The 23,497-nt window shown below is 53.9% G+C and overlaps 3 protein-coding genes across 6 annotated transcripts; 2 read left to right on the top strand and 1 right to left on the bottom strand.

The window, feature by feature from the left end:
- Window positions 1-1,802: 1,802 nt before the first annotated feature.
- Window positions 1,803-8,613, top strand: BABAM1 (BRISC and BRCA1 A complex member 1). Of its 3 annotated transcripts, none has more exons than XM_006174792.3 (9): window positions 1,803-1,921; window positions 2,817-3,158; window positions 3,902-3,960; window positions 4,558-4,678; window positions 4,761-4,839; window positions 5,570-5,594; window positions 6,973-7,102; window positions 7,299-7,385; window positions 8,111-8,613. In XM_006174792.3, exons 2-9 carry the CDS (start codon window positions 2,868-2,870, stop codon window positions 8,312-8,314), a joined length of 996 nt encoding a protein of 331 aa, XP_006174854.1. In that variant the 5' UTR covers window positions 1,803-1,921; window positions 2,817-2,867; the 3' UTR covers window positions 8,315-8,613. The 3 variants fall into 3 exon arrangements, with proteins under 3 accessions (XP_006174854.1, XP_032321219.1, XP_032321218.1); XM_032465328.1 differs by having other exon boundaries at window positions 4,761-4,880; window positions 5,467-5,594; window positions 8,111-8,597; XM_032465327.1 differs by having other exon boundaries at window positions 4,761-4,907; window positions 5,467-5,594; window positions 8,111-8,597.
- A 116-nt stretch (window positions 8,614-8,729) lies between these two features.
- On the top strand, window positions 8,730-15,912 carry ANKLE1 (ankyrin repeat and LEM domain containing 1). The gene is given in 10 exon segments (XM_032465325.1): window positions 8,730-9,871; window positions 9,948-10,100; window positions 10,529-10,634; window positions 10,741-10,879; window positions 11,128-11,862; window positions 12,006-12,183; window positions 12,949-13,108; window positions 13,222-13,266; window positions 13,268-13,352; window positions 13,622-15,912. Coding segments are annotated over 10 exon segments (1,998 nt in total). The 5' UTR covers window positions 8,730-9,647; the 3' UTR covers window positions 13,795-15,912.
- On the bottom strand, window positions 15,899-22,251 carry ABHD8 (abhydrolase domain containing 8). 2 transcript variants are annotated; one of them, XM_014550725.2, is made up of 5 exons: window positions 22,044-22,251; window positions 20,080-20,827; window positions 17,985-18,155; window positions 17,632-17,848; window positions 15,899-16,599 (listed from the first exon to the last, which is right to left on the bottom strand). In XM_014550725.2, exons 2-5 carry the CDS (start codon window positions 20,811-20,813, stop codon window positions 16,429-16,431), a joined length of 1,293 nt encoding a protein of 430 aa, XP_014406211.1. In that variant the 5' UTR covers window positions 20,814-20,827; window positions 22,044-22,251; the 3' UTR covers window positions 15,899-16,428. The 2 variants fall into 2 exon arrangements, with proteins under 2 accessions (XP_014406211.1, XP_032321217.1); XM_032465326.1 differs by lacking the exon at window positions 15,899-16,599 and adding an exon at window positions 16,611-17,290.
- Between the last annotated feature and the right edge of the window lie 1,246 nt (window positions 22,252-23,497).

Here is a 23,497-nt window from a genome sequence, read left to right as displayed (position 1 = left end):
GGAGGACACATGTCCAGCTCTTGAGATGTCAGTCCCTCCTCACCTCTGCTTCCAAGCAACCCCATGGCTCCTCCAACTCTGACCCTTGGATTTTATTTCTCAAAAGCCAGAATGTTCCCCTGGGCCGATGCTCTTCATCTGACACCCTTGTGAACTTCTTTTCTCTGCTCATACCTTCAGTGTCAGGGTCAGAGTTCTCATTCTGTTTCAGTCACAGATAGATTTGGGATTGGTAAACTTGAGCAAGTGATGGTCTATGATGAGCCTCAATTTTCTTATCTTCCTACCCAGGGTCATGGAGTTTTAACAAGCAATTTGCACATGCCCGGCACCAATCCGGGAACTGAATCATAATGCACCCTTCTTGTTCCCTATGACCTCTCTGACTGCCCCATCTCTGCTTCCTCTGCCAGCTGCTGTTTCTCCTCCATCAATGCTGGATTCCTCAGAGCCCAGATGGTCCCTACATCCTGCTCATTTTTCCTGCATCCTCCTCTAAAGGGCCTCCTCCTTGTCTCTATTGATAGTTCCAGCCCAAGCCTCTCCCCACTAACCTGGATGCCAGCCCAGCTCCCTCTCTGGGCTCCCCAGCCACCCTTCCACTCCCTGCCCCACCCAGACCTCAGAGGCAGAGATCTCATTGTTCACCTCCCCTGCTCATACACCCTGCATGGCTCCCCATTGCCCTTGGGAAACATTTTAAGCTCTTTAACCTGGCATTCAAGGTCGTTAAAAAAAAAAATGATGCCTGCTGCTGGCACCAATGTGTACTCCATGCTCTAGTCACAATGACTTCCTCAATGAACAGCTGAAGGTTCTCATTTCTCTCACACCCTGGGGCCTTTGGCCATGCTGTAACCTCTGCCCTAAACACCCTTTCCTTCCTTTTGCACTTGGCTTAAACAGTGTAGAGCCCGGCGTGAATCTTCCTGGTCCCACTGACAGACAGACCCTGTGAAGCCATATCGTCTCGCTTCTATGTCCGCAGAGGTAGTAGAGAGAGAAATTGCAATTCTCTGACTTTGAGGTACCCAGAGGCATGGAAATTCTCTTAGCTTGTGCTCCAGCCATGTTAACCTGTGAGAGGCTTCACCACTCCAAAGCTCTTCAAAGCCTCCAGAACATTGCCCAGTGGTTCCTTCTGCCAGGAATGAGCTTCCCCCTCTCGTTTTTTCTAGCAAATTCTCCATCCTTCCAGGCTCATTTTACACAACTCCTCCGGGCCGTGACCGAACCTGAGCCTGCCTGATGTGGGTAGGCTTAATTGACTCTTTTACAAATAAAGAAGCTAAGGGTCAGTTTTTAAATGGTTATGGGGCTGAAAGGAGACGTGTGCATGAAGAAAGAAGGGTGGTTTGAAAGAGTTCTGGTTTAGTATTTTTTAATTTTTGCAAATATATGTAAAAGAAGGAGCAGAATTAAATAGCTGGGCGGGACCTTGGAACCTGGTCGACTCTACCAATCACCAATCAGCCCCGCCTCTTCTAAATCCCGCCCAACTAAGTCCCACTCCGGCCGTCACAAGGCAGACTAGGCCTTCTCCATTCTTCTGAGCCTATTCCATTAAAAGCCTCACTCTACTCAGCCGTTCCCCAGCCTAAGACGGTAGAAGCGATGACCAGCGCAGTGTGAATCGGCCTGAAACAGAAAAGCTATGCCTTAATCTCACTTTAGCCAATCACATTCCAGATCCCGCCCCACTTAACTCCACTCCAGTCTGACACAATCCAAACCCCGCCTTCTAGCAAAGTCCCAGCCTATCAGGTTCCAAGGCTCTCCAGCCTCGTCCCATTCATCTCTTACGGCCTGTCGAACTGCATTTCCCAGGGGGCGTGGCGGCCGCGCCGCACCACTTCCGGCTGCTAAAGATGGCGGCTTCCTAGGGGTTCGGCAGCCGAGTTGGAGGGAGGCTCAGTCTACGGTGAGCAGTTGGGTGGTGAAAGCGCGCGGGATCCGTTCCTAGAGGCCCTAGCTTCCCTTACCCTAAAAATTCAGTCCCTCGCCTGCCCTAGGGTTTCCGCCTTCAGCTCTGGTTTCTCCTGCAGTCTAGCCTCCATCCCTCTTGCTACAGCTAAGCCTTGTTTTCCTTGGAAGTTATGGGAGATGCAAGGCGCTCAGAGACCACCCCCGACAGCCCCAGATAGGCGAACTGTTCCACTGGCGTCCTGGTCTTTCTCAAAGGAACTTGTAGCACTCAGATCTGCTCCCCTCCCTTGTGCAGACACCCACTCGGCAGCCAGCGCCCACTGGGGAGAATCCTAGAAGTTATTATTCCTCTCTTTACCAAGCCATTTTCAGTTTCAGGTAACAGAAAACCCAACTCAGTCTGGCTTCAGTAGGAAAGGGAAGTTAGGCATAGCTGGATCCAGGGGCTCTGACGTCTTATCTGCTGTTTTCTGGGGGAGCATCACTTCAGGCAGGCTGTCTTTCCCCTCTTGGAGGCAAAGAGGCTCCTAGTAGCTCTCGACTTGTAACCTCCCAGCTCTGCGATTCTAACGAGTCACTCTTCTCTAACAGAACTATTCGAAGTCCCAGAGCTACCCCTCACTGGCCTGTGTTGAGTCATGTCCCCATCTCTGAGCCATTCACAGTGGCCAGATGTGCTCACTAGCTAAGAGGGGAAGGAATAGAGTTAGCCCTACAGAAAAAAATGGGAGACTGTTACCTTAAGTCAGAGTGGATGCTGGGCTGATAAGTGTAAAAGGCACCTATTCTACAGATGAAGAAACTGAGTTCCTGAGAGGAGCAACTCTTACAGTCAGTAAGAGGCTCATGCCTGTTCTGCCCAATAACCAAATGCTTTTAAAACCCCTAAGGAAAAGATCCTGGCTTCCTCCGTTCCTGCTCCATCCTGCCACCCAGGAGCCATGGAGGTGGCAGAGCCCAGCAGTCCCACAGAGGAGGAGGAGGAAGAGGAGGAAGAGGAACAGTCAACGGAGCCCAGGCCCCGCACCCGCTCCAACCCTGAGGGGGCTGAGGACCGGGCGGTGGGGGCCCAGGCCAGTGTGGGCAGCCGTAGCGAGGGTGAGGGTGAAGCTGCCAGTGCTGAGGACGGGACCCCCAACCCTCCAGGAGCTGGCCCCAAGCCATGGCAGGTGCCTCCGCCAGCCCCAGAGGTCCAAGTGCGGACGCCAAGGGTCAACTGTCCAGAGAAAGTGGTAAGTGATGGCTTGGTCTGTGGCCTTGAGGCGTTAGGGAACCTTGGGTTAAACATTCTCATCTTTCAGGATTCACTTATAAACAGTCCTTTAGTGTTAGACTCTTAAGGCTGTCACGAAATATGACTGCAAATTAAGTGACTTAAAACAACAGAAATGTATTCTCTCACAGTTCTAGAGGCCAGAAGTCTAAAATCAAGATGTCATTTCCCTCTGGAGGCCCCAGGGGAGGAGCCTTCTGGGGACTCCAGTTGTTCCTTGGCTTGTGGCCGCATCACTGCCGTCTCTGTCTCTGCACCTAGCCTTCCCCTTTATGTCTCCAAGTCTCCTCTTTTCTTTTATAAGGACACTTCTCACTAAATCAGCATGATCTTATATCAAGATCTTTCCCTTGGTTGCATCTGCAAAGATCTTAATTCCAAGTAAATTCACATTCTGATGCTTTTGGTAGATCTATCTTTTGGAGGGCCATGGTTCAACCCACTCTGTTTTCTTCTTTCTGTGTTAAATGTTCTCTGGGTTATTTATTCACTCATCAACCAGGACTCCTAGTCCAGTGCTCTGTTCCCTGAGCTACCTCCTACCAAAGTGGATGGCTTGGTTGGGGATTGGAGGTCATCATACAGCCTTTTTAGATGGGGCTGCCTGGAGAGGGCCAGCAGGATGGTGTGGGGGCCAGTGTTAATGTCCAGTCTCCAGGTGCTGCTGGACACAGCCCTCACCACACTCCAACTTCATGACAGATCATCTGCCTGGACCTGTCGGAGGAAATGTCGCTGCCAAAGCTGGAGTCATTCAATGGGTGAGAGGGCCGCTGGGTACTTAAATGTGCAGCCATGGCTGGGAGGGGCCCAGCCCCCAAAACTCAGGGCTCTCTCTCTCTGAGACACCCCTAAATGGCCTGCTCTGGGGCCTGGCGATGTCGGCAAGTAGCAGTGAGAATGGGTAATGATACGACTGTGGCCCACTGGAGCTCTGTTCCAAGAGCTGTCACATGCTGTGTATCACAGCAATGAATGAAAACTCTGAGAAACAAAGTGACTGGGCCCAGGCCTCACAGCCAGTGGGCAGAGCCAAACTCAGACCAAGGTCTGGCTGACCCCAAAGCCCTTGCCCTGAGCAGCAAGGTCTCTTTGGGGTCAGGCAGCAGGGCCTGGAAGCAGCCTAAGGAGCTCTGGGAGATGCTGAGGATGAGCCCCCCTTCCCCTCCTTGGCACTCCTGATGACCCATGGCTGAACCAAGGTGGGGGTTCTCCCAAGGATCAGATGTGAGACCCAGGCTGGCCCCAGGGACCCATGAGGAGAGGGTCAGCTGGGATGGGTTTGCACCAGGGCTCTGCCACCCTCCTGCTGCATTACCTGGGGCTTAAGCACCCCCTCACTCTCTGGCCACCCCCAGCTCCAAAACCAATGCCCTCAACGTCTCCCAGAAAATGATCGAGATGTTCGTGCGGACAAAACACAAGATCGACAAGAGCCATGAGTTCGCGCTGGTGGTGGTGAACGATGACACCGCCTGGGTGAGGCTGGGGCACGGCTGGGTTCCCTGGGGTCCCCTGGGGATCAAGGGCACCCCTCGCTGAGTCTTGTGCTTCCTGGCAGCTGTCCGGCCTGACCTCTGACCCCCGAGAGCTTTGCAGCTGCCTCTACGACCTGGAGACGGCGTCCTGCTCCACCTTCAGTATCCTTCCATGCAGAGGGCTCCAGGAGCAGCGGTGGCGGGTGGGGGGCCTGGCTCCCCCAGCTCAGGTCCCGATCCCAGTTCTGCCACATCAGGCTTGAGCCAGTCACCCTTCTAAGCCTCAGTTTCTTCATCTGTAAAATGGGAGGCCTGAACCCCCTACCCCACAGGGTCACTGGGAAGATAAAGTCAGAGTACAGAAGCAAAAACTGCTGATTTGGATTCCAGAGATCAACAGTGCATCCACACAGGGAATAGTTCAGGAAGGGCCAAGTACACAATCGGTGCACAATAAATGGCCATATGTGACTGAAAAGTCGCAATCACTGCTTCTGCCCCTTTAACCTGAATATTAAAGGCTCACTGCAGTCCAGAACTTCGATATAATATGATTCCAGTGAGTTACAAAGAAAACAATGTGTTGGGAAGAAGGGGACAGGGACACCCATGGCTCTTTCATGAGAGGAGGATGGCTCCAGCCCCGTGGGAAAGGGGGCTTTCAGTCACTAAGGGTCTTCAGGACATTTGATGCTGGCCCTCTAGTTCATGTTCTGTATTGAGGGAATAACAGGCTCAGAGAGGGCAAGCAACCAGGCCAGGGTTACACAGCATGTCTCCTGGCAATAGGCTCAGGCATCTGCGCTCTCCTGGCATCAGGAGGAGGAAAGCCCCCTCTCCCTGCTCACCCGCGCATTGCTGCCACCGGTCTTCTCCTTAGCGTTCCCACCAGATCTGGAAGGTCTCTTCAGCCTCATGTAAGTCCCCCCGGGGGAACTTATTGTTCACCACCCCTTCTGGGTAAAAGCTCCAGACAGCCCAGAAATAGACCTTTAGGGAGGTCTGAAGTCTTCCTTTCCCACCCTTTCTTCTGGGAACAACTGCTCACTTACCTGTCTGGAAGCAGTTTTGCAAAAGAGGTTCTTTCTCAAGTCTTGCCCTCCTTTACTCTGTAACGGCCCAGTGGTTCTCCGGCGGCAGCAGCAGCAAACTTTTTCTTTAAAGGGCCAGACAGTAAATATTTTTGGCTTTGTTGGCCACATGGTCTCTGTTGTAGCAACTAGACTCTGTAATCTAAAAGTAACCACAGACCAGATGCCTGCAAGTGGGTGTGGCTATAAGCCAATAAAACTTTATTCACAGACACAAATTTGAATTTCACATCATTTCTACATGTGGCAAAATAGTCTCCCTTTGAATTTCTTTCTTCCCAACAGTTTAAAAATGAAAAAAAAAAAAAAAAATCTCAGCTTGTGGGCCCAAGGAGTCCAAGCCCTGTTTTTGTCAGCCCCCTGATGGTGGTTGTGGAGTGTGTTTTGCCTTGTTTGCCATGATTATCCTGGTACAACCATCTCGGCAGAGTTTGCAAGTGAATCTATGGGATAAATTCCCAATGAAAGACATGCAAAAACAAGGTGGTGTGTGTTTTTAATTTTGCTAGACTTTGCCAAAGTACTTTCCCAGGAAATTAACCCTGTTTATCTCCCCCAACACCAGGGTTGACCACACTGCTGAATGTTCTGCCCATCTGATAGGTGGGAAGAGGCCACATCTTGCTTTGCTGTGCTTTTCTTTTCACTCATTTTAAAGCCATTCATTATTCTTTCAGTAATTTGTCTATTCGTCCCCTTTACCTATTTTTCTAGGAGGCTGTTGGCTTTGTTTTTGTTGATCAGATTTGCTTTTTACATATTAAGGGTATTAGCCCTTTGTCTGCCTAGTGTCCTCTGCTCAACATGAGATCCACCTGTGGCTGAGTGGGGAACTGTGTGCTGACTTAACATATAAGATGTGGTCCCATGCAGGGATAAAAAAAAAATAAGATGTGGTCCCTCCCTAAGAGTCTCCTGGCCTGGTAGGGCAGGTCCAACTCAACGCAGTGATGGGGGATGCTCAGGGTGCTGAGGATAGCCGGAGCAGGCTCTAGCTTTGGGGTCAACAAAGCCTCTAATGGAGCAGGAGAGGCCAGGCAGAAAGGCCAAGCTAGGGAGGTGCTGGGGCACAGGGAACAGCATGTGGGAAAGCTCAGAGGCAACAGTGAACTTGGGAGGGGTCAGGTGGGGCCTTCAAGGGTGATGAGAGGAGTGGGCTATCAAAGTGTGCTCTGACCCGTCCTCCCTCCTTCCCCCTGTGTAGCCAACAGAAGACTGAGCTGCCAGTCACGGAGAATGTGCAGACAATTCCACCACCATACGTGGTCCGCACCATCCTTGTCTATAGCCGTCCACCCTGCCAGCCTCAGTTCTCCCTGACAGAACCCATGAAGGTGAGCAAGGCCTGGGAGAGGGAGGGATGCCTACAGCCAGCAGGATGGTGGTTAGATCCCAGGAGGGACTTCCTGATCATAGGAGCTGGGGTGCCTTGAGACCAGTTCCCAGAGCCTAAGGCAGAAGCCGGGGGATTGTGGTCTTGGGGGCCTGGAGTGACCCAAGTCCCAAAGGCTGGCTTTCCTCCCCCTGCAGAAAATGTTCCAGTGCCCTTATTTCTTCTTTGATGTTGTTTACATCCACAATGGCACCGATGAGAAGGAGGAGGAGATGAGCTGGAAGGTGAGAGACTGCTGTGAGTGTGGGTGGCAAGAGGGTATAGGTGTAGATGGGATGTCTCAGAATCCACCTGCCCTAGTGTAGGGGGTGGGGGGCACATCTCCATTTTGCAGCCCTGGCCCTGCTGGATCATGGTCACTCAGCAACCATTCCCCACATTTCTGCAGTGAATTAATGGGGCTGTTGGGACAGTGGCCCAGGAGCATGTAGGGTCCTGTCCACTTCCTCATTGCTTCCCTCTCTTGTTGCTATTACTTTCTCTGTGCCTGCTGCCTTCTTGCCTTGTGAGGTTCTGCTGGTTCTTTACATCCCAGCCCTGAACTAACTGTGGTACATGGAGTCAGGCACTTATCTCTTTGAGCATCAGTTTACCCAGCTGTGAGCCAGAGGAGTTGAGCCCAGCTCCTATTTATACTTCAATACCCAAATTAGAAGTCCCTACTCTGGGAAGCCTTCCCTGCTCCTCAAGGAAGATCAGCATGGGGGCTGGAGATCATTGTATCCAGCCATGCCTCTCCAGACCAGGGGCTCCAGCACTGAGACCTTTTGGGGTTCTAGCACTAGGTGGGTGGCATGAAATGTTTGCTGAATAAGGGAATGTTTTCTGCCTGGCAAATTCCTCTTTACCCTTCAGAACCCATCCCTGAGGCCCCTCCTGGGAAGCCCTCCGGACAGGGAGGGCCTGTCAGGGGAACCTCTGTCTGAACAGCCCTTCATTGACCCCACAGGACATGTTTGCCTTCATGGGCAGCCTGGACACCAAGGGGACCAGCTATAAGTATGAAGTGGCACTGGCTGGGCCAGCCCTTGAGCTTCACAACTGTATGGCCAAGCTGTTGGCTCATCCACTGCAGCGGCCCTGCCAAAGCCATGCCTCCTACAGCCTGCTGGAGGAGGACGATGAAGCCACCGAGGTTGAGGCCACTGTCTGAACCATCCCTGTACATCCAACCTTCTTGTGCAAAGAAACCTGTGGCCTAGAATACTGGTTCTCAAACTGGGCTCTGTAGGACCCCCAGAGTAGGTCACAGGAGGCACCCCAGGCACCTGGGGAACCCTGGAAAGAAACCCAGGGTTCCGGGAAGCATCCCAAGGACTCTAGGCAGCCATTCCCCATGTTTTCCAGCCCACATCCCACTCCCAGTTTTTCAGTTGTAATTTTTGTTGTTACCTGTGTGATTTTTGTCATCAAAATAAAAATCGGAGACTCCCTAACCCAGGTCCACAACAATCAACTTGTGTTAATTGGGATCTTTTTGGTTCCAAGTGACAGAAGACCCATCCCCTGAGCAGAAAGGAGAATGGCTTGGTTCTTGTGGATAGGAAGCCTTAGGCAGCTTCAGGCATGGCTGTATCCAAGTGCACTGATGTTGCCACTGGGGAAGGGTGAAATACCCTGAATGGTTGGTATTCAGTGTGCCCTGTTTTCTTCCCAACCCGTGGAAAGGGGTGAGATGGCTGTGACCACTCCCCAGATCCCAACCCAGATGATGTGAGGGCTCTCCCAGCTCGCCCATATGACTGGCCTTGCCTGGGTCATATAACCTTGCTTTGGGCCAGTCATGGGCCATAGCTGTGGAATGCTCTGATTGGCCAGGTCTCTGTCAAGCCTCTCTGGGAAGGGAGGTTTATAGTTCCATTAGGAAATAGTGTGGGTGCTCCCCAGAGGAAGGGAGAAAGGAGACACTTATAACAGGTCCACTATTCAATTGTCTTCCTGGATAATGAGAAATTGTGAAAAAAGTTTACCAGCTAGATTTTCTCAGTTCCATAAAAAAATAGTTTTATGGGGAAACAGCTTTTCTTTCCCATGAGCATTTATTGGGCATCTGTGTGCCAGGCCCCTCGATCAACTTCAAAGCCGCCTGGGGTTATTCTCCCATTTTGCATATGGGGAAACTAAAGCCCTAAGAGTCCCGGATCTCCTAAGTAATGGGCTCCCGACCCTGCAGGACTGAAAACGGGAGACGCATAGCTTCTGCAGGCGGGAGCTATTAACTGAAGACTTATATACCATCAGGGATGTGTGTGCTAATGGAGGCCGCCTGAGCAGAGGATTCCGGGAGACTTAATGCCCTGAGACTTAGTGCCCGGATCGTAGCTCCACCCCCTCCAGCAGGGTGCGTTCGTGTTTACACCATTTTGAGAGATAATGGCACAGACGGCGACCTCCACCCTTCCAGGCCCTTATCTGCAGCCCCAAGCCCTGTCTGGACGCCACTTGGTGTCGCGGGGTCGGGCCAGCGCTAAAGCTTCCGAACCTCGATGTGGACGACAATGCGGCGTGGGTCTGCCTGGTTGGAGACCCTTCACTGCGCTTCCGCGCGGGGAACCCAGCCGGTGGGCGGGACGGCGCGTGCGCACAAGGGCGCCGCGGGAAGTTGGAAATCAGCCCGCCTGGCCGCGGGCCTGGGCGGCCCCCGGGGCATGGGCGCTGCGGCTGGCTTGGCTCGGCGGCTGCGGGTGGCCTTGCGGGAGGAGGAGTTGCGGTGAGGGCGGGGCCCGGGGGGGCGGGGCGGGAGTGGGGGGCGTGTGTCGCGGTCCACTCTGACCCTTTGACCGTAGGGTCGTGGAGGAGCTGCTCCGCCGCGGTGCCGACCCCAACCTGGTATTGGAGGATGGCGCGGCGGCCATGCACCTGGCGGCCAGAGCCCGGCACCCGCGGAGTCTGAGTTGCCTTGAGGCCCTGCTTCGCCGTGGCGGAGACCCCAACGCACGGTGAGAGGAGGTCTAGGCTTGGGGCAGGTATGCCGCGCAGAGGAGGTGTCTCCCGAGTCCGAGGGTGAGACCTGGGAGCCTTGGAGAGGGCGTCCCAAGATCCAAGGATGGGGACCCGGGGGCGGAACTTGGGGAACCTGGGAAGGGATCTTGAGGGTTCAAGGGCGGCAGAGGCTAGGGTACTAGACCTATAGTGGGGCATGAGGTTTCGCTGGGGCCAAAGTGAGGAATCAAAGTTTCGCATCTGATGGTTTCTAGAGTCAGAGAGCAGAGGTTTGAATTCCGGCCCGAGGGCGCAGGATCTAGATTCCAAGGGTGGTATCTCAGGCTAGAGAACGGAGATAGGGGGCTGAGAGCCAAGGCTCCGGGACCCGGGGCGGAGATCGAGTTCTCTCCTCCACTGATCCCCTCCTTCGCCTCTGCCCCAGATCGGCCGAGGCGCTGACGCCGCTGCACGTGGCTGCTGCCTGGGGCTGTCGCCGCGGCCTGGAGCTGCTGCTGAGCCAGGGAGCGGACCCCGCGCTGCGCGACCAGGTGGGGTCCCCTGCGTTGGCTGTAGCAGGGCCAACCCTGAGGGAGGGAGGGAGGGAGGGAGGGAGGAGAGGGCCTCGGGCGCCCCCTGCTGACCGAGCCGCTGCAGGATGGACTCCGGCCGCTGGACTTGGCGGAGCAGCAGGGGCATCAGAACTGTGTGCGTATCCTGCGGGAGCTGGAGACCCAGACCAGGACCCCGACCCGGACCCGGGCAGTCACCCAGGACCCAGAGCCCCAGCCTGGTGGTGAGTGGAGCCTGCGCGGCTGGGGATGCTTAGCATCTGATCTAGCTTTGCAAATCTCTGTCTCTGATGTCCACTCTCTCCCCCTGTTTGAGTTTTATGTCCAGGATCTCCAGTCAGTCTCTCTGCCTCCGACTCGCTCCCTTCTCCTCGTGATTGCAGCCGCTTCTTTCTGTCTGATCTGACTTCCGTCTTTGTCTCTTACTTCCTCCTCCCTCCTCTCTGACACTCACTCTTATCCCCTGCTCCAGGCCCAGGCCTTTGGGAAAAGGGGCTGGGTATCAGCCCCCCTGGACCTCCCAGTGTGATGCTGGACTCCACAGCACTGGACAGAGGTGACAGCAAGGACATGAACCTGAAGGCTAGCCCTGGACCCCCCAGCCTTCTTGCCCACCCTAACATTGCTGACACAGATGGCATCTCGGGGTCCCCCCTAGGGCGCTGGGACTGCAGCTCAGTTGCCTCCTTTGTCACCGCGGTTGAGGCCTCTGGAGCTGAGGATCCATGCCCCGACACATACCCCTGGACTGGTGTCCAACCCTCCCAGAGGGTGCCAAGATCTTCGGGTACCCCACAGCTGGAGCATCAAGCCCTCATGGAGAGCAGAGAGACAGAACTAAATGCCCGCCTGCAAGCCCTGACTCTGACCTTGCCAGATGCTTCCCCCTCCCCTAAGTCCTTCCCAGACAGGAGCCCAGCCAATAGGCCCCCTTGGGAACCACCGTCTGGACCCTGTGAATTCCACTTCCAGAAAGATGACCAGTCCCTTGACAGTGATGTGGCTGCCCTCTGGCTGACAGAGGATGAGGCGAGCTCCATGGGGAGCAGAGACCCCGTCCCCTCTTGCCAATGCCCACTGGACCCCACCATATCTGACCTGGAGCTGCTGCAAGCACTCCGGGCGCTTGGTGAGAGCCCTGTCCCCATCACGCCCTTCAGCCGGCCACACTACCTCCGACGGCTGGAAGAAGCCCAGGCTGCTCCAGGTTAGTCCCTTCTGGGCATCCAGAGTACAAGGAACCTCCAGGAGTCCCTGGAGACCCCCTGGCTCTCAGTGCAACCTACTTCTCCCTCCATCTCTGGGAACCACCCCTTCCTTTGTCTCTCTTGACCCAGTTTCCCCTCCCAGGCCCAGAATTTTCAGGGCACAGCCCAGAGTTGGCCGAGGCCCTGCGGACAGGCCGCATCCCAGATGCCCAGGCAGATGAGGATGTTCTTGCCCAGCAGTTTAAGCGGCCGGATCCCTCCAGAAGGTGGCGGGAGGGAGTTGTGAAGTCCAGCTTCACTTATCTGCTCCTGGACCCCAGGTACTTGGAGCAGAAGTCACCTGGAAGTGGGACCCGGAAATTCTGGGATTGGTTCTTATATTCTGTGTGTCCTTAAGAAGGAAACTGGCCTTCTCTGGTCATCAGCTTCTTTATTTACAAAAGGCAATTGGTGTGATATATATATAATTATATATATATAATTGTGACATATGTCTTATATATAATTGATGTATACACACACACAATGGACTACTACTCAGCCATAAAAAGAATGAAATTTTGCCATGTGCAGCAACATGGATGGACTTGGAGGGCATTATGCTAAGTGAAAGAAGTCAGAAAGAGACAGACAAATACTGTACAATATCACTTATATGTGGAATCTTAAAAATACAACAAACTAGTGAATAAAACAAAAAAGGAGCAGACTCACAGATATAGAAAACAAACTAGTGATTACCAGTGTGGAGAGGGGATGGGGGAGGGGCGATATAGGAGAATTTAAAAAGTTATTTTTGGATTATATGAAATCATGTGTGTGAAACTTTTGAAAACTGTGAAGCACTGTAGAATTTAAAGAATCTTTCATTCAATTTTTAAAAAAAAATTTATTAAAAGAAAAAAAGACAGTTGGATCCAATTGAAGCTGCTGAGTGTCCTTGGGGGAACAGTTCCCACCCCCGCCACTGCCTTTTACGTAACGGGAGTCACTGGATGTGGGTTCAGTTTGCTCTGTGACTTCAGAGACTGTCTCTGGGGTGACTCTCATCACTTTTTTTTCTCTGAGCCGTCTGCTTCATCTAGGGAGACTCAGGACCTGCCAACCCGGGCCTTCTCACTGACCCTGGCTGAATGCCTTCGGATTTTTGTACATGCCATCTTCTATGTGGGCAAGGGAACACGGGCCCGGCCAGATGTCCACCTCTGGGAGGCCCTCAGTCACCGTGGGCGGCCAGGAAAACAGGTGTGAGGATAAGGACAAGGGTCATGGCAGCAGCAGCCCAGCTGCAGGCAGGCAGAAGAAGGAGGGAACTGGGGGGCGGACTCCTAACCCCTTGCCTTGGCCCCCCTCCCTAGGCCTGTCCCAAGGTGCGCCAGATCTTGGACATTTGGGCCAGTGGTCAGCGGAGTTGTCTCCCTACATTGCTTCCAGCATGTGGTTGCCGTGGAGGCTTACACTCGAGAGGCATGTCTTGTGGATGCTCTAGGTGGGTGCCTGGCTTGTGTGTGTGTTGGTGGTGGGGGTTGTCACATGAAGGGCACTAGATCTGCTGATTTCCTCACCCCTTCCTCCATCAGGGCTGTTCATTTGTTCAGTGAGCAGTTATTGAGCACCAATTGTGTATCTGCACATGTACATATTTTGCTCCATTGGTTTACTCCTGCTCGAGGGCAATACCCAGTGCATTCACTGGCATATACTTCTGCCAGGGGTTCCTGGAGGCTGCCTTTGTGACCTAACCCCCAATCTCCTCAGGGATCCAGACCTTGACCAACCAGAAGCAAGGACACTGCTATGGAGTGGTGGCAGGCTGGCCACTGCACCGGCGCCGCCGCTTAGGGGTACATCTGCTGCACCGTGCCCTCCTTGTCTTCCTGGCTGAGGGTGAGCGAGAGCTGCGGCCCCAGGACATCCAGGCCCGTGGCTGAACCCTGGGGAGTTGGCCATTCAGCTTAGGTAGAGAGCAGAGTGTTTGAATGTTCCAGCTGCCCTGTGAGAGCAGCCCCGCATCTCTAGCTCCAGAGGGCTAGTTGGGGAACAGCCAGGCAGGTCTCCCTTGTAGACTGAGGGAGGACTTTATTACAGATGGAACTGCTGGAGAGGTAGTGAGCTCCCTGTCATGGGAGGAGACTAAGGGGATGTGAGAGGAGAACAAGTAGACCAGATGGGTCTTTGGAACATTCTGGTGCTTTGAAACATGCCAATGCTTTGGCAGTTTGGTCCTGTCTGTGCAAAGAATCCATTTTTTATCTCCCAGACACAGAAGACCCACAGTGTGGGCTGGGCCAGGGGCTTCCAATCCGTTACACGAAGGGAATCTGCCCAGCTCAAGTACGGGGTTATGCTGCTTCCAGCTATGGGACCTCGGAGCAGTAATTTCTCTCTGAGCCTGGGGAAAGTGCGAGGTGCTACCTCAGGGGGTCATTGTGGGGATCAGATTAAATGAAGTCATGGGATAGTGTTTGCTTAGAGCCCTACTGAGCCAGAGGCAGCTCTGCAGCCCAGGTGGAAAGTCTCTGAGGGAAGGGGGGAGGGTTCTGGAATGTTCTCGAGGGGCCGATTGTGTGTGGTGAGGGGTGGGCAGGGCTGGGGAGATCTTCCCGGTGCTAGTGTGAGACAGCAGCACTCCTAGGGATCCCTGTGTGACTGGAGCCTCGTGGCGTTGCTTCTCTGAACCTGTTCCTTCCACTGTAAAATGAGATCAGTAACCCCGACTTTATGCAAAGAGCTTCAGTAAATGCCAAGCCACTATTGGGATAGTGTTGATGGGATCATTTAAATTTTCCAAAAGTTGTTTCTTCAAAACAGTCTAGAGGGTTTCTGGACTTGGTGAGATCTGCTGCCTCATTGGATTCAACACCTGTCCGTCTTGCAGCTCAGCGAACCAGGGCTTGCAGGGGGCAGGCCAAGGTGCTACCGGCCTCCATTCCTCCACTGCCTCCACTGCTAAGCCCCTGAGTACTCTGTGGATAATTAGGGTCCCTGCCCATGGAGGGTGCCTGGGTGCTACCATTTTAACTGAGCTGAAGAAACTACTCTCCGAGCTTCTGTTTGCTCATTTGTAAGACACGGAATTCTCCCAGACACCAAGTAGTTGCTTGATAAAGCGATAACAATCGAAACTGCGTGCCATCTCCCAAGAATACGCAAATAGAAAGAATCCAGACGCCCCCCACCCCAAAAGGCCCAGAAGAGATGGTATTTGTCTAACAGGGTTTCCCCACCTCTGCCTTACTGACTTTGAGGTCAGGTTACTCCTTGCGGTGGGGGCTGTCCTGTGTATTGTAGGGTGTCAGGCAGCATTCCTGGGCCCCACCTACCAGACGCCAGGAGCACTTCCCTCACCACCCCCACCTCCGCCACTCCCAGTTGTGGCAATCAAAAATGTCTCCTGAATTTGCCAAAGTACGACAGTGTCCTTGTATGAACCCCTGCTTTAAATTAAATGTGGGGTCACAAACCAGCGGGGAAAGGACCAAAGGTGCAGCAGCTGAGGAGACCAATCTCTCCTCCCACCGTCCACACAAACCACAGATAAATCTAGATATATATACATTAGAATACAATAGAGAGGGGTGGAGGGTATAGCTCAGTGATAGAATGTGTGCTTAGCATGCACAGGGTCCTGGGTTCAATCCCCAGTACCTCCATTAAAAATGAGCAAATAAAATAATTACCTCCCGTCTTAAAAGTTTTTTTTCCTTAAAAAGAAAAAAGATACAGAGGCCACTGAGCAGGGAAATCCTTCCACCAGGCAAAAAAAGATTCAAAATAAAAACCATCTTTATGACAAAAGTGATCAAGTTGTAAGATAAAAACAGGACAGTAAGAGGTACCAGTTTGCTGTGTAGTGTGCATTGACGAACCTCTGGGTTTAAGATACCCAGCACAGGGCCTTGCATGGAGCTGGCATCAATTATGGCTACTCTAATTAGATGCCCCGAGTGGGAGGCACCATAAGTCCAGCCCGCACATGGGAAAACAAGCTCAGGGCGACCCCGTCCTGAAGTCATCCAGCACTGGTCCGGAGACTTGGATTGTCACTTTTTATTGAGTTACAAGTTGAGATGTGCAGGTTCGGTGGCGCTAGCCCCCTCCCAAACCCTCCCCACCTTGGGCAACAATAGCTCCCAGCGCCGAGGAATGGGGTGGGGGTGGTAAGGGGTCTCGGGCATTGGGGAGGGGCCCCGAGGGTCCCTGGGGGCTCGTGAGTCCCAGGATCAAGCATGGCTGACACGGAAGACAGAGAGCGGGTGGGGGCCTGCCTCGGCCCTGGCGTTGTGGAGGAGAGGGCTTCTGTACAAGGTCATCCTCTGCGGGGGGCCCGGCTATGGACCCGAAACACCGATGGTCACCGCAGGACTGAAGCAGAGAGCACTGTGCGCACCTGGCTCCCACGAATGCCACGTCCTGCCCAGCCGGCCTGGGGGCGTCTCCTTGACCTGATCCCGCCCACCGGAGCGGAGGGCCCGCCCAGGTGATCCACGCTGCAGACCCGACCCGGCTCCTGCCTCCTCCTCTTGCTCCTGCGCTCACTAAGTGATACCCGGCCAGCTCAGTCGCTACTTCTTCTCCTCTGGGGGCGCAGGCAGGGGCTCGGGCAGGGCCTTGGGCGAGGGCTCTGGCTCCCAGAGCAGAAATTCGTGGAGCAGCGTGTTTACCGTCTCCGGGCACTCCAGCATCACCATGTGGCTGCCTTCGTCGATGAGCTTCAGGAAGGCCAGGAGCAGGATCTGCGGAGGACGCAGGCTCAAGATGGGTAGAGGCAGGATGGCGGACCTCGGGGCCAGGCTGCCCTGAGACTCCCTAGCTATCTATCAGGATGTCTCTCTTGCAGTCTATCCTATATTCCCCCATTTCCACCCAAGGGGGAGCTGGAGGGTGACCTGTCACCTTGCTGGAGCCCAACTCGGTATTCACTCATTCCACATTTATTAAGTGCCTACAGTATGTCCAGAGCATGATTTCTCAACCTGGGCACTAGTGACATTTGGGGCAGGATCATACTCTGGGATAGGGACTGTTCATGCACTGTATGATACTCAGCCGCATCCCTGGCCTCGAGCATCACTAGATGCCAGTAATCGCATCCCACTCCCTGCCACCCCCCACAGTGTGACAATTTAAAATGTCTCCAGACATTGCCAAATGTCTTTAGGGGGCAATGTCTCTAGGGGGCAAAGTCACCTGGGTGAGAAATCACTGAGAGACGCAGACAAGGTCTCTCACACTAAGGTAGGGTATCTCAGTCTCCACTCTACTGAGACTTTTGGAGCCGGATCTTTTTCTGCAGTGAGGCCTGCTCATTCTAGGGTGTTGGGCAGCGCAGCATCCCTGGTCTCCACACACCAGAAGCCACCAGTAGCACCTCCCTCTTGCACAGTCGTAACAACCAAAAAGTCTGCAGACACTTCCACATGTCCCCTGGAGGACAGAATTATCCCTGGTTAAGAACCACTGATCCAGAGCTAGTCTAAGCACTAAAGATCTCTGACTCTAATTTAAAGACCCTTTCTAATTTAAAGCCCTCTCTCAGAATTATGTAACCCATCACAAATCCCAGCTGTGAAGAGTGCCTTTTTATGTGCAGTGGGGCAGCACAAACATCCCACCACCTGTCCAAGGAGCCCCACTTCCTGGATTCCACCTTTGACTTTTGATCTAAGCTCTGACTTCCTTGGGGCTGGAGCACTTGTGTCAGGGTCCCCTTAGGCTGTGCAAGGGGGGTGTGGTGGGGTGTGGTGGCCGGGGTGTCATGCCCCTACCTCGGCCATGCGCTGGTCTTCCTCCACCGGCACAAACTTGTCATGCATGCCGTGGACAAGCAGGACAGGCACGGTGAGCTCGGCATGGTAGACCTCATCGCCCTCGGGCCAATACTGGCCACTCATCATGGCCCGAAGCACAAAGGACGACACGTTGAACGCATTGCCCTCCTTCAGCAGCTGCTTCTCTTTGGCTCCTTGGTGGGCGAAGCCGGCCCTGGGGTTTGGGAGGCACCGCTGGAGCCCTTGTGCCAGCTCGCCCACCAGGGGTGTCCCCCATTCCAGCCCCAGCATTACAACCTCCCCTCCCATCCGATTCGGGGAGATGCCAGGGCAGGGCCAGGGTCACTCACTTGAGGAAGCTCCAAGCCAGGCAGGGTGACAGGCAGTGCAGGACACACGTGGGCATGTTGAAGATGGAGCAGAAGCTGGGCTCCAGTGCTGTGGGGCCCCCTCCGTTGATCATGATCACCTTGTGCACCAGGTCTGGGTACTCGTGCGCCAGGAACGTGCAGAAGGAGACCCTGCCCCATAGGTGGATGGTGGGGAGGGTTGAAGGGCAGTGGTCAGCAGGATACAAGCAGGGAGGGGGTTAATGCCCTCCCCTCACCCAGAGGCAGGTCCTTGAAGGCCAAGATTCTTCCCCTGGGATCCATGGACACCAGATGGGGGGGGGGTGAGGGATGGGGGGGGCACCTCAAATGCCCTGGTATTGTGAGATTGTGTGTCTGTGTGTGTGTGTGTTGAACATGGATTTTTGTTTTCTTTTGGAGAGGATCCAAATCCAGACCTTTCATCAAATCCTCAAAGTCACCATGACCCCCAAAGAGGTAAGAATTATTAATTTCCAAGTATCAGGAAAACTATTTGATTGAACAAATCCTTTGGCTTCTCAGAGAAGGTGACTGTTTCCTGCATATCCCTTCCCTTTCAGGATCTTCTCTCATCGGCCTCTGGGCATCGCACATCTGCCGGCCTTATGCAAGGTGGAAGGGTGCAGCCTGAGGAGCCCCCACAGTCCAGGCCTCATTCCCCCTAAAGCAGGGTTCATTTGGCAAACTATGGCCTGTGGGCTAGCTACTTGTTTTTGTCAACTAAGTTTACAATTTTGTAAATATGTCAGATATTTTGTAAATAAAGATTTATTGGAACAAAGCCATGCCCATGTGTTTACAATTATGACTGTTTTCCTGGAGTAGTCTTGTGAAGTTCCAACAGAGACCAACAGTATGGCTTGTGAATCTAAAATATGTAATATTTGGCCCTTCAAAAAAAAATTTGCCAACTCCTGCTGAAAAGAGGGACAGGATACAAGCAGAAGTTGGGTGGACTTGACTGTGCCAGTGACTCACTGGTGCACTTGGGCAAACTGCTTAACCTCTCTGAACTTCCATCTCCAAATCTGTCACATAGTAACTGTGCTGACTTCATAGCATAGTTAAGGGGTAAGAGGTATTTCCACAGATGGGTGGTCATTTAACTGGAGGAATTATTTAGCATAACCATCCATTTTGGGGGATGTTTTCATATAAACAAATAGGAGCTAGGTTACTTTCCAGTCTGTCTTCCTTTCTTTTGGAAACTTATATAACATTTCGTTTTCTTGGCTAATTGCATGGGCTGCAACTGCTGAAACAGTGGTTCTCAACCTGGCTGGCTGATCAGATCCTGCCTTTCTTCCTGAGTAAAGGACCAAATGGTACCACTTGGCAGTGATCAGTCACCCCAACCCAGAGCCTTCCATAGAGTGGACTCTAATTTAAATGCTAGATGGAGTGGGGAGGTTATAGCTCAGTGGTAAGAGTGAGTGCTTAGCATACATAAGGTGCCGGGTTCAATCCCCAGTACCTCCATTAGATAAACAAACAAACAAACAAACAAACAATTAAACCTAATTACCTCCCCCCTCATCAAAAGAAAGGTGGTATTATCCATCACTCATTTAAGGGATAGTGAATTACAGCAACCTGAGCCCTTATAAACAAAATGTATGGAATTCCAATTAGTCCTTCCTTGGAGCCCTTGGGGTCTTCAGAGCAACCAATTTTTGAACTTCGTCGAAGACAGTGCGTCTCAGCCAGGGGTGATTCTGCCCACCAGAGGACCTTTGGCAACATCTGAAGGCATTTCTGATTGCCATGATCATCACTAGACCATTGCACTAGTGGCATCTAATGCGCAGAGGTCAGGGATGCTGCTAAACATCCTACGGTGCACAGGAAAGCCCCTCACAGAAAAGAATTACTTGATCCAAAATGTCAATAATTTGGAGGTTGAGACACTGCTTTAGAACAATGTGAAACAATAGCATTGGTGGCAGGAATCCCTGTTCTGTGGCAGATGTTAATGGGATTTTTTCAAGAAGGGAAATTAGCGTTTTGTATGTGGGTGTCCAGTTCCTGCCAGCCCCCACCCCTTACCCTCATCCCCACCCCAGCATTGGCTCACCCATAGGAATGCCCAATGAGCACGTTTCGCTTCTTGGCATAGCGCTTGAAGATGGCGCGCATGTCCTCTGCCAGCGCATAGAAGGTGTAGGCTGCAGCCACCTGGGGGGCTGAGCTGGCCCCGTGGCCAGCCAGGTCGGGTGCCACCACCTCATAGCCCAGGCGCACAAAGAAGTCCAGCTGCTCCTTCCAGATGGCCAGGGAGCCGCCGACACCGTGGATGAAAAAGAGCACCACGTCGGCCTGGGCGCCCTTGCAGCTGGTGATACGCTTCTCACAGTCAATGTGGATGGTCCGCTTGGGGCGTCGGGCTCGCCGCCGTCGCCCACCACTGCCAGCACTGCCCGGGCCTGAGCGGCCATCACTGCCCGCTGGGTCCACCAGCTCTACCTCTAGGGCGGCTGGTGGCTCCCCAGAGCCATTCTGCCCATGCAAGAGGTCAGCTCGCGGTGCCTGGCCCAGGTTCTCCACCAGTAACCGCCCATTGCGGTACACGGTGATTCTGCGCTGGCAGTGGACCAAGCCGGACTGGTCCCCATGGGCGGTATCCGGCAGTGGTGGAGGTGGGGTTGGGGCCGGAGCTGGTCCAGCATGCTTCACCCGCAGCACACGACCAGGCTTGACCTCCACAAAGGTGTAGCCATCACTGGACTCGACGCTTTCCAGCGGCCCCACGGCATTGGGTGGTGCACCCAGCAGACAACAGAAGATCCCATCGGTCACCCCGGTCAGCATGGTGTGTCCTGTGACTGGGGGAGACAGCCAGCTCAAAGGCCGTTTAAACAGGGATTCCTCCACTCCCACAGCACCCACTCCCCACACCCGTGTCAGATGTGTTGCACTGGGAGGCCCCATCTAGGCTCCAGTTTGGGGAGGGCCAAAGCCAACCAAGCACTAAGATGTTTTGTCTGGTCAGTACCTGCATGAGGTTGGCCACCTTCCTGGCCCAGCATAGTCTATCCTAGAGCAAAGGACATGGCTATGGGTGACACTAAAAGGCATCCATAGAGAAGGTGGTGGAATCAGGGCAGGCTTCCCAGAGGAGAGGACATTGTGGCAAATATGGCCCAACCCCCGAGGACCCTCCAGCTCAGATTTATTGTAGTCACGTCTTACTAAACCCATTCAACCATCCATCCATCCATTCATTCATGCACTGTTTCATTAACTCACTTTCACTAAACCAGCACATTCTGAGGGCTCCAAAGGCACCTAAACAGCCCAGATCCCAATGAGCCCTGATACCAGGTGTCTACACCTGGCTCCTGAAAAGCAAGGCTCTGGGAGAGGGATTTCAAAATTGAGCTCCAGAAGGCCTTGCCCAGCTCCCCAAGACCACAGTGCAGTGGGTCTGTTTCACAGACCAACAAGCTGAGGCCCAGACACTCTGGGAGAAACTGTTCTGTTCCCACTGATCAGTACTCTGGGTTCTGAGGACCTGACACACAGCCTCCAGTGGTGAAGATGAGGATGGAGAACCTGGGGGCCTCCAGGCCTCCATCCTGCTCTCTGGGCACCCCCCCAACCGTGTCCATGGCAACCGCAGGCAGTTACATAACTCGAAGGGGATACTCGTGCAGTGCACCCCCATTGTTTAAGCCCTGGGGATGGGACCAACCCCTCGCCGTCCCTATCCTGGGCGCCACGGGGATAAATGAATGCCAAAGGCCGCGCCTGCGGTGGCCCGTACTTACTGATGGAGGAAGGGGAGCAGGCCGCGCCCCCCACCTCCGGCAGGGTTCCAGCCCGGGATTGCGGAGGGGGGCGCAGATGCGCCATGCCAGCTCCCCTCCACAGAGCCAGTCTCCCGCCTCCCGGGTGCCCTACAGCCTTGCGGCGGGGTCGAGGCCACAGTGGCTCCGCGGCTTCCTAAGAGCTCTAGCATGGGCTTTGTGGACACCCCGCTCCGAAGTGGAAGACCCGGGGGCCTCGATGTCCCTCTCACAGGGCCCCCTCCCTGCTTACCTCATTGAGGGCCCCGAGGCCCGGGGCAGGGCAGAGGGGTCCCAGGCGGTGAAGCCAGCGTCCGTCTGAGGGCGCCGTTTACATGGTGGCGCGGGGTCGGACCGGGCGCATCCACATGGGTGGGCACGGGCCCGGGGCGGTCAGCGCGGGGACATCCCGCTGCCGCGGAGCGGGCCAGCCCTTTAAGTCTCTCCCCGGGGGAGGCGGGACCGCGCGCCGACGGACTGGCGCCTTGGCCAATAGCAACTGCGGAATGACCTGGCCTAGTTAGACTACCAATCAGGGGCGGAAGCTTCTGGATGGGGGCGGGATCTGGGTGCAACGGCCCCGCCTCCCTCAGGGATCTTACAGAGGTGGAGGGAGAGATTGGGCCTAGTCCAGGGCAGAGAAGGGGTCTCAACCTGAGGTCGGCGGGGCTCCTGTGAGGCGGCAGCTGAATCCTCCTCACCGCAAATAGGATCTCCTTGGCCAGCCTCTGCCTCCGAACTGCCCTGTCCCTCCAAACTGAGCCCCTATGTCCCTCTCTCTGTGCTGACCTTTCTGTTCTACAGTCTCCCAGATCTTTGTAATTTCAGGCAGGGGAAACTGAGGCTCATAAAGGGCCTCCAAGCAAACTGAGGAGGGGCGGGGGAGGCACAGAGATGGGACTTGGAACCACGATTGTGTGATTGCAAGTCCCAGAAATTGTTATTTAACCAGTAAACGGACGTCTTGGAGCTATGGGTAATTAGGGATTTAGAGTTTCACAGATAGATAGAGTTTAACCATTGGCCAATTTAAATGGTGACTCTGTGGTCTCAGCTGGAGTCAGAGAGCCCAGGGTTCAAATTCAGTCTCTGCCCTTTGCTGATATGTGACCTTGAGCAAGTCTCTGTCCAGAGACTTCATTTATTTCCCTATGAAGTAATTCCCTCATGAATTTGCCATGCAGGTAAAACACTCAGCAGGGAAAGTATTCGATACATTATTGGCATTATTGTACCGATGTAGTATTGTAGTGGTTTGCCAAATGATGATGCAGGTAGGACAGGCTTCAGAGGACAAGGGGTTAACCATTTCTTGCCCACTCCCATCCCCTGGAATTTGCTGCCAGAGCTGGATTAGGTCCAGTCACCCACTCTTGCCCACTCAGGGTGCTCCCAGGAGACTACAGTTTATTCATGCAGAAAAATCTCCCTCCCTCCCCAAACTGGGAGATGCTGGGGTGCCTGCAGGGACTCAGCTGCAAGCCTGGCCCTTGACGGCCCCCCTGGGCTTCAGGAGAGTCTGGGGAGAGCAGTGATGGGCCAGAGGACTGGTGGAAGGGAGAGCATCTGAGGAGGATTTTTAAAAGATGAATAGGGGTGTACCAGGCAAAGGAGGGTGTAGCTGAAATTTAGGGTGTGTGCGTATGTTAAGAGTGGGTTTCAAATGCCTGCCAGAGGAGCTGGATATTTTCCTTGGGGCAATAGGGA

Source organism: Camelus ferus, chromosome 22, assembly GCF_009834535.1.
Source record: "Camelus ferus isolate YT-003-E chromosome 22, BCGSAC_Cfer_1.0, whole genome shotgun sequence".
NCBI lineage: Eukaryota > Metazoa > Chordata > Mammalia > Artiodactyla > Camelidae > Camelus > Camelus ferus.
This window is presented reverse-complemented; position numbering and strand designations above follow the sequence as displayed.